The 10,053-nt window shown below is 34.6% G+C and overlaps 1 protein-coding gene across 1 annotated transcript in view; it reads right to left on the reverse strand.

Moving 5' to 3' along the window:
* The window catches only part of LOC111333886 (uncharacterized), a 38,425-nt gene extending 28,372 nt beyond the window's left edge, over window positions 1-10,053 (reverse strand). Inside the window, exons 1-12 of the mRNA XM_022939525.2 lie at window positions 9,778-10,053; window positions 4,542-4,672; window positions 4,039-4,120; window positions 3,396-3,449; window positions 3,163-3,243; window positions 3,020-3,064; window positions 2,594-2,689; window positions 2,402-2,463; window positions 2,018-2,092; window positions 1,269-1,376; window positions 903-999; window positions 186-297 (exon numbers count right to left, since the gene is read on the reverse strand). Of these exons, the coding sequence (XP_022795260.2) occupies window positions 186-297; window positions 903-999; window positions 1,269-1,376; window positions 2,018-2,092; window positions 2,402-2,463; window positions 2,594-2,689; window positions 3,020-3,064; window positions 3,163-3,243; window positions 3,396-3,449; window positions 4,039-4,120; window positions 4,542-4,672; window positions 9,778-9,894 (1,060 nt within the window). The 5' untranslated portion in view covers window positions 9,895-10,053. The remainder of the gene's footprint in view (window positions 1-185; window positions 298-902; window positions 1,000-1,268; window positions 1,377-2,017; window positions 2,093-2,401; window positions 2,464-2,593; window positions 2,690-3,019; window positions 3,065-3,162; window positions 3,244-3,395; window positions 3,450-4,038; window positions 4,121-4,541; window positions 4,673-9,777) is intronic.

The following is a 10,053-nucleotide window of genomic DNA, read 5'->3' on the forward strand; positions in this document are numbered from 1 at the left end:
AAAAAATTGCTCGGCTTACAGGTGAAGAAATACAGTAAGTTATACGACTCTGAAGAAGCTAGCAGCACCAGTAAAGCGGTAAATCACAGTACAGTTACATCTAAATGCCTGTTTCCCTTGCTTGCTGTCCTCACAAATTAAAAAGTTACTTTGGTTTCTGGTTATAATCAGACTATATCACATACCAGGTCCATCCCATGCCTCCATAGTACAGGAAATCCAATGGTAAAAATCCTGTTTTTCTTTATTCATTAAACCATTGCCTTGCCATGCTTCAGGAACCATGGTCATGATAGCCTAGGAGATAACAACACCAGCAATAAATACATACAGAACAGATGATCATGGTATAATTTAAGGAAAAAAGGCTGTACCTTCTAATAGAAAAAAAAAAAAAAAAACAGATGCATGCATGTAAGTCTATGAATGTCCCTTTTTATACCTTTTCACCAACAAATTCTCAGAACAAATTCTCTATACAGCATGTCACACATTCCTTAAAAATTAAACAAGTAGCTATGTGAATTTCCTGTTAAATCATCTTATGTTGCTCAGTTAATATTTTCCACTTTCCTCATCACCCTTTTACTTCACAGTGAAAAAAAGGAGTAAAGTTACTTAGTAGTCACCTCTCGGAGTAAAAGAGTGAAATAAAGATGTCAAGATGTAATGAGTCTTTCCTATATACAGGTTAAAACTACCATCTTCTGGTAGAGTATTACATTCACATTAATCAATAACCCAAGAGAAACCTTGGCAACCTGACTTGGAATGTACAAATGGTGACACAACTCCTATAATACAGTGACATTCAACCTCTTTCAGAAAGATACGCCCCCTAAGTTGCTAAATTTCACATAAGGGAATACATTGCAGGGGATTTTAAGAGTATTGTATTGTACCTCTGGAAGGGAACGTCCTCCAGCCATGACAAGAAGTTCCAAAACATTATCCACATTTCCTGAGTCTGACAAGTCTGCTTCTATCACAGGAAATAGCCTGATGAAGTTGAGGAACAAAAATCAGTTCACCCAAACTTACAATTTATTTTATGCTCACTGTAGCCATGTGTTACTTAGTCACAAGTCTACAAATTCACTTGCCAGCTTAGCAGTTCTAGAGAATTTTTTTGAAAATGGAAGCCTTTGGCTGTTCCTACAGAATGTTAATGGATCTTTGACTCTTTTTAAAGCAAGGTCTTTCTTAAGCCATTACTTTCAAAAGACTTGTTACATACGTAGAGTAAAGTGCTGCTTCAATATCCTTACTTTTGGGTGTTGCTGCCAAAGTACTTGCTGAACATGGTGCCTTCTCTTGTGTTCATGTTGTTGATGTTGCCTCTTATTGTGTTGATCTCTCCATTGTGTGCCAGATATCTGTCAAAAAGAGTCATCACCATGATCACTATTATCTTTCCCCATCTCATCTCAATAGAAAGGGGCAGGGTATACTAGATACTTGTAAAAAAAAACTTCTCACAATTAAATAAGACATTGAGAAGTTTGCTCCAAGGTTATTTTCCACCTGTCTCGCCTCCGCCAGAGGGTGCATAATCACATCAAGATTATATCCAAACCCCAGCAGTGACCAACACTCTCACTAAATATAATCATATCTCTCTCACCATCATTATCATTTTCGTCATCACTATCATCATCATCTTTTTCAACATTCTTGTCATCATCATCAATATCACTATTGCATCTCTTCCACTACCCATGCGATGGTCACATTTCAACCTTCAAATCATATTAACCATTTAACCCTTTAGAGTGATGAGCATCTAAATTCTCCTATGAGAAGCACCCCTGAATCAAACATTAAGGCCATGAGAATAAATGAAAAATGATAATAAACTCAAGAAGCTCTTGATTGGTAAAAAAAATTCTCCTTGTAAAATATATCATAGGAAAGGTACAGAGATCAGTATTGAGAACAGAACTGATGTTATGGTGTAAAAGGTTTCAAAACATAAATAAACACAAATATTCATGAAATAAAGTTGCAGGACACAAACCTGTTTGGATGAGCCCTCTCCCAGCTTGGAAATGTGTTTGTGGAAAATCTTCCATGAACCAAAGCAAAATGGGTCCTATCCAAGACAAATAGAGACACAATTACGATAATCACAATATTGCTGTCTTACTTTTTCTCCAAATGCCTCCCCTTTTCAAAATGTAAGAGCAGTCGGAAATGGGCTATTGAATTACTTCAAGGCATTAAATAAATTAAAGAGAATTAAAAGTGAAAAGATTAATTTGAAAGTCATGATTGAACATGCTGTACATCAACATATGCAACTCCAAGACAAATATTGTATTGTTTGATAAACAAAAAGTGAAGTTAAGAAATTGTATCGATTATCATGGGCTGTTGTAATATTGTAAAGCAATATTCTCACCAGTAATCTTTACATTGCAGATCAAGATAGAATCCTTGAAGTTGATCTGGCTTTAACATTCCCTGAGATCACAAAAAAAAAAAATTGTGGTTATTTTCTTTAATGTTGAATCATTTCAACCCCTTACTCTGACAAACCAAATAAGTTTAATGGCCCAAAAATTTTGAGAGCAATATTTTTCATAGTAAGTACCTTGTAAACAATAGTATCACAGGATAAACTGCAAACGTAGAACCGCCTGTTTTTTGTGCCAATTCTATTTGTAGCCATTTTTCTCAAGAGATAAACCTGAAAATTCAAGACATGATCAATAAATGTCAATCACTGAGTAAACATAAGCTCCAAATTGTCTGAGATCTTCCTAACTTCCTAGCATAATTGCCTCTGCTTGTGAAGAAACCACTAAACTATGGTTTGTTACTCTTTTAATGTTAAAGGCATGATGTACGTGTTGATCTAGACTGATGTAAAGATGAGTGGATGTTTGCAATTTGTATAGACAGAGATATAGTAGGGAACTGTAAAATAATAATAAAAAAGAATGAGTTAACCTGCTGAGTTAATCCTATAATAATCAGTTACTAATCTGCATCTTTTCTTGGATCATTGTTTCTATACCTGTTTTTTGAATACTTCTTGGTCAAGTGAACTTGTCACAAAAACCTAAAAGTAATTAAACAAGAGAGTTAAAATTTTCAAGCAAGTCCAATGTGCAGTCAAATTCAAAAGGGCTCTGATTTTCAAGTTACGGTAAGCTGTACCTGTCTGATTAGTGGCTGGCTTTCTACTGCAGTTTTCCCAATCATACTGTTGTCATATGGCACATCCCGCCAACCAAGAACCTACTCATTAAAATTGAGAAAATATATCAGAAACTTTAGAGATGCACTTTATAAACTGATGTAAAGCAAAGTAAATGAAAGACATGAAAAACACAGGAAATTATCCATGTTCAAAATTTCCATAAAAAAATCAACGTAAGTTTCATGTTTACCTCAATTTGACATTCCTTAGCAAGTCCTGCAAACATGTCTTCACACACCTTGGCCTGCCACAGAATTAAACATCTGAGACTCAATCAAACTGACAACTGATTTAATTCGTATTCTTCACTACCCTGATTCAATGTCAGTATAAGATGTTCACTGTACTTGTACAAACTCTTATTAACACTGTTGTCCACCATGAGGTGTTACTGTCTATGTAATGATTAGCTATGAGGGCTCCTAGCTCATGTTTTTTGCAAGTTGCCTCTTGGCTTTATGTGCATAAAATCTTGACATATTGTTTTTCCAGAAACAAAATGTCAGTTCCCAGAGAGTAAAAAATAGTGGTTTAACTTAGGTTTGGCACTTAGGCTCATTCTAAGTTTAAAATCATGGAAACTTGGAGGTTTCCGTAAAAAATATCTGAGATTTCACAGGAATATCTGACATTCCCATGGACACTTTTAGGAAGTCCAAATTGTGACTCTCATAGCAATTGATGGAAATTTCTTCTGTGACATAATTCAGAGTCATCTCATCTCAGTTCACCATATTTCCTACTGTCAGTTCTCAAACACAATGATTCTGATGCAAGAACCTTAAGGAACTTAATATTATTATTAATAATCATTATATTTAAATCAAGCCTACCTTACTAGGGTCTGTATCAATAAAGAAAATTCCAGTTGCATAGTCACCAGCTATGGGCAGTGTGAATCCAAGTTTGTTCTCCCTAAAAGTTAAAAAGAATTACTGGTATCAAGTGTACAGCTAAACAAAAATAGATATCCAAAAAAACTTTAATCCAAATATAATCCATTTATAGAATCAGCACAGAGAAAAAACTTACCATCCTTCTTATTCTACCGTAAAATGTTACAAAAATGTAAATGTTACAAAAACCTTTCCTCTTTAAGTGAGCCTGAGTCCTGTAGTTTTGTATGCTTAGACCACAGCACAAATACCATGTAAATTGCTTTTAATTAACCCAGCTTTCTTCCATTGGAGGTAATCAAAGGAGGCAGTAGTATATTAGCATAAGCTTCTGTGGTTTCTATAAAGACTTGTAATCTAATGATCTATCAGATTGAGTCTAGTCTATCACATTCACTGCACTTTAAACACAATCTCAAAATTCATTGAAAAATCCTTACTGTATAACTTGCTCATAAAAAGCATGTGGAATTCCTGTCATGACACCAGCACCATCTCCACAGCTCTCTTCACACCCAACAGCTCCTCTGTGTTTCATCCGTTCCAGCACTGTAAGTGCTTCAGATAACACCTTACAGAAAATAATCAAAGCAGTTCAAAACCTAATAAAATAATAATTCAGTCCTTCGACAAAATATGTGATCAAGTCGCAGCTATTCAAATCCATGGTTAAACAACCATTTATGAAGGATTTGATTTGCCTACTTCTTCTTACTGCAGTTTGCCAAAAAAGTTAAAAATTCAGGTTCTTTCATGTCTTTTGGATTAATATCTTAAGTTTACTGTCAATAATATCTGATGAAAATTTTCAACATTTCTTTTTATGCTCATAAGTTAGAGAAAGCTGGTAAGTATAGTTTGACGAAAACAAATTACAAAATCTTAAAAAGAACAAGAGATGCAGCAAAGAGAATGTTTTAGGAGGACCCGCACCAAAGAGTGAAGGTGTCATAATCAAAAAGGCCTCCAGCAGTGTTGACATTTTCCATAGGCTTTATAATCAGGATATTGATTTGCATATTTTGTTTACATCTCATCTTGCATTGCACAACAAAAGGGAATTTCTTCCACATTAATTTTTGCAAAATGCTGAGAATAGTCCCCAGTTTTTCTTTTTCCCTAGCTTGCTTTACACACTGTTCCATCTGGTTTTATAAAGATGAATTTAAGTATTTCATTAGTTTCGTTTCCCCGGTTTCACAAAATGTCCTTTCAGGCAAATTTTAAAGGAGTTCTTGGTCACAAGACTTGCCAGGGGGTTTGATGTTGTGTTTTATTGGTGGGTGGCATGACCATAGTGGCACACACTACAAAACTGTGAATTTCTTTGGAGGTCAAAAAACGCAAGGTTTGTTTGTGAGTTATCTCTACTTGAACAAATTTTTAAGGTGGTACCCAAGGCTAATTTGGTGAATTTTTGTCAATTTTGAGAATAAAATATCGTGTGACAGATTTGTGACTTCTAATGTTCACATGATAATTATATTATTTTACTTATAATCTGGAGAAAAAATTATTTTGGTGGGTGTCATGAAATTGTGCAATTTCATGGAATTAAGGGTTGTATCCAAAATGCTATTTTATGGGCTTGAAAGTGATATCTTGTTTTCCATGGTTTCTTTAAGGCAGCATGTGTTGGACAACTTTTCCAGAAGACGCCCTGTTTTGTTGACAGCTGTCTTAAATAATCATATAATCCTAATGGAAAATCATAGCAAAACCTGACATGTATTAAGCTGGCAGGGCTTGACACTGATGGTAGCCAACTAGCCACAGACTACTAGAAACTCAGTTTTGGCAAGTGGTTTTCAATTTCCACTAGCCAGTTTGGCTAAACAAACTGAAATTGTCATAACATCTAAGCCACTTGGCTAGCAAGTTGAAAAGCTAGTGTCAAACCCTGGCTGGACAGATTTGCCTGAGCCAAGACAAGACAAGACAAGACAACTTTATTTAGCCAGGGTGGCCCAGTCAGCTGCGAGGCTGGTATCCTTAGGGGCCCTGGTTTCTATAAAATTTACATATACACATTTCCAATAAAATTAAAAAGTTGAATAAAATTTGCTAAGATTAAAAGAGGAGATAAAATCAGATAACATGTCCTTTAAGAAGGTGTTTAAAAATTTCTAGAGAACTTGCCTCTTTGATTTTTCTTGGCAGTGAATTAAAGGCTAAACGTCCTGAATTTTTAAAAGTTCACCCTCCTAGAACAAGATTTGTTTTATTTGGGTGAATATTTCTCCTCTGCCTAGTGTTACAATTGTGTATGTCACTGTTAACTTTAAAATAGTTTTTTAAGTATGTAGGAACGAGATTCCGTAAACATTTAAATACTAAAATACATTTGTGTATTTTTCGCAGTGTTTCTAAATCTGGCCAATTTACAATATTTCGGGCTGTCCTTGTACTTTTCTGACAGGTGACGATTTTCACGGCTCGATTTTGTAATCGTTGCAGACTAGTGATGCTGCTCTCGGGTAGTTCACCCCAGGCTGTGTCTGCGTAGCTAAAAATTGGTTCAATAATACATTTGTATACCACTCGAACCATTGTGGAAAAAGCCACTTCACCCCTAATCTTATGGCTCTGTTGCATAACTGTGGAAGTTGACTCAAAATAACACAGAAATTATAAAATCAGTCCTGTTTTTCTAAGAATTACGAGTTTCTTGTTCTGAATTAAAGAAATAAAGCAAAGTTTTTATAGCAAAATCTTCCTTTTGGTTGTCCAACATGCACCCTTCTTATGACTGTAATTTCTTCTATTTAATTATCTTTTGACATGAATCAAAATTTCACAATTCAACAATGGTCATATGATAAAATACTCAATGACTCTGAGTTTGGTTGGGCTGAACAAACAAAATAGTTGGTTCTTGGTTATCATGTGAAGATCTTCCTTCACTCAGACCATACTTTATCACCCTGAACCAAACATTTTCCTAAATGACTCTTCCAGCCAATTAATAGTTATATCTTCCAGGTTGTATTCCGACCTGCTCGTAATTCAGGTGTACATTGGACATTGGAGATCAGAGAATTGTACAGCTTCTGTATACACAATCCTCCAGCTAAATTTTCAATGGCCTAACATTTTTTTGGAGACTGACTCTATGGTCAATTTCTGTTTATAGGTTAAATACCCCAAAATTATATTCCTTTGGAAGGTATTCCTGTTCCCACTCCTTTTTTGAACAGTCAGATCAAGAAGAGAACAAAATAATAATTTTTTTCTTGTACCATGGACAGCGAACAGCTTCAACAAATCTTAATTATCATGTCTAACTTAAATGAAACTGAAGTGTTCTCTTGTTCTTAATATGTTCTAGCTGAAGCTGAAGCAAGAGTCTTCTATGTTTTCTTATCACAAAACTAAGGACACATATGTTTCACTATCACCTTCTTTCAAAATTTTTGCTTTGTACTACAAGATGAAACAAGCCTCTAGGATATGAGCCAAAGAAATTTCCTTCCACCCAAATTCTTATGATTGCTCCTTAAAAGTATCTATCAACGTGCAGACAAAAAATTGATCTGTTTAATTTCAAGACTGCAGACAATGAAACTATTATAATGAGAAATTTATTTTGGTTCAGCTTAATAAAACAATAATCTTAAAAATTTCCCTTGACTTTTAAAACATACTTTATTTGGCTGTTGTGGAATAAGTTTATGTTTAATTGATACAATTTTATCTGTTGCAAAATGAGACATCAAAACTTTAAAAAACATTTAAAATATGCTTGACAAAGTGAATTATGTACATGCAGACTGTATGCATACTGATAAGATTTTGTCAAAACCATAACCAGAGTTATTTCTGTTATGCATCAACCAATGATTCTCATGAAAATAACACCCTCGCAAAGCCATCATGGAGATTCTAGTTTGAAATCAATTATTAAAAAATGTTTGTCTTTATGTTGGTATGTTTTTTAAAATAATAATTTATTTTGGACAGGAGATAATTCTTCACAGCTTCCAGACAGAACAGATTTACAGTTAGAATTCATTCACTAAATTTGCTATGCTTACAAAAGGTCTGCAACACAACTTTGTTAACTTTTTCAACTTAAAACAATGAAATTATTATTAGATTGATACCAGTTAAGTGTGTTGCTCTGCAAGACTAATATTCTTCAGACAAAAAAATTATATATTGAGCTCATCTGATCACAAAAACACAAAATTCACCAAAGTTTTCAATTAATTGAAGAATTTTACTTTCTTAACCTGAAGGAAATATTAAAAAACAAGTTACAAAACAGTGTATAGTCAGATCAAGATACTAGATTCCACTACAAACTACAAAAAAATAACTTACCAAGCTAAAAAATAGTGTAAATACTGTATTATTCATGGTGCAAATACCATGAACTCCAAAAATAGAATTACATTCAAACATTGAAGCGAGCAAAAACTGAGCACACATGCTAATAGCACAGTTTCCTGAAGTATGACCAGAAATGGAGCACCCTTCTGATCAATTTCACCATGGAAAATTAAATTTACGATGGCAAAGTAATAAGATCCTCAGTTTTGGACAAATGATTATCTAAACAACAGCAAAACAGGTTGCAAAGAAAATCATTGGGGTGTGGTTTTTTTTTTAAGGCATTCACCAAAAACAGTTCCAACAACACAATCTATGTCAACACTTTCAGCCATCCGGTGGTTTATTTTACAAGAAAGTTTAAAAAAATTCCAAAATCTGTCACAGGAAGTTTATCACAACAAGACCACACAGACTAACGTATAATCAACTGAATGATAAATAATTTAAAGCCGGCTTTAACTACACAACTGTTTAATGATAGAAGAATAAAAATTAAATTAAAATTTACTCTGGAAATTATCACAGAAAAAAAAATTCATAGCACCCAGACACTGAAATAAATACAGCGTCAAAAAGGATTGTGCAAGGGTCTTGCTTTAAGTGAAAATCTTCCTTCCCAATGAAAATTGCTGGGCTATCCTAGTTTCTATAGCTATTAACGTGTTACCATGCACACCTAAGAAATGAGGTGAGGGATGTTTCGAGTACAGACAAAAAAGTATAATTCTATAAAACACGACAGCAAGATGGCTAGACAAAAAATGAAACATGTATTGTTAAAAGCGAACAAGAGCCCACCCAAGCCAGGGTCAATAGTGCCTTATATGATAACAACAAGAAAACAAAGTCACTTTGTATCTCTTCTAACATACTTAATATTTAATGCGTAAAGAAAACCTTCTACGCAAGCATCTTGAAACGAAGTCAAAGAACACTATAAACAAACTAAAAAAGCCCTGCATTCTACCACAATTCTCAGCGAGGGTAATTGACCGAAGAAACGCGGTAAAAATTACTTACTCAGAGTAAAACTACTCGTCAAACACATGACGGCGTGTAATAGCGTGAACGAACACCGTTGTTTAAGTGACACCAGTGCTAGGAGAATTCTACAATATAACCGATTGGCGGGGTTTGCAACGTTTTACATGCCAAACTAGGATTGCCAAGCGGTTAGGAATAAAAAAAATCTTGAGGTGAATTTATGAAATCTTTTTGTTTACATCGCTTGATCATGAGTTAGAAAAGCAATAAACCGTGTTATTCAAGGATTCCATTCATATTCGTGCCAACACTTAACAAAACTAGAAAGTTGCATAACAACAGAACACCTCTCTTTACCTGATAACTTCTTTCTCCATTTATCTTTGCCACAAATCCAACACCACAGGCATCTTTTTCGAGATCTGGAGAGTACAAGCCTTGTTTTGGGGGATAGCCATGCTTAGACCGTACCATGTCTACTGACTTGAGTTGACGTTTTCAGTCAGACAAATAGTTTTTATTACTATGCAGGGCTAAAGTAACTAAGAAACTTGGGAATGCACCCTGTACTGTACACTCTAGCACAAGCTAACAGACACTGGTGAAATCAATCGAGAAACGTGGTTGAATGAT

The sequence above is a fragment of the Stylophora pistillata genome, chromosome 8 (assembly GCF_964205215.1).
Source record: "Stylophora pistillata chromosome 8, jaStyPist1.2, whole genome shotgun sequence".
NCBI classification, from domain to species: Eukaryota; Metazoa; Cnidaria; class Anthozoa; order Scleractinia; family Pocilloporidae; genus Stylophora; species Stylophora pistillata.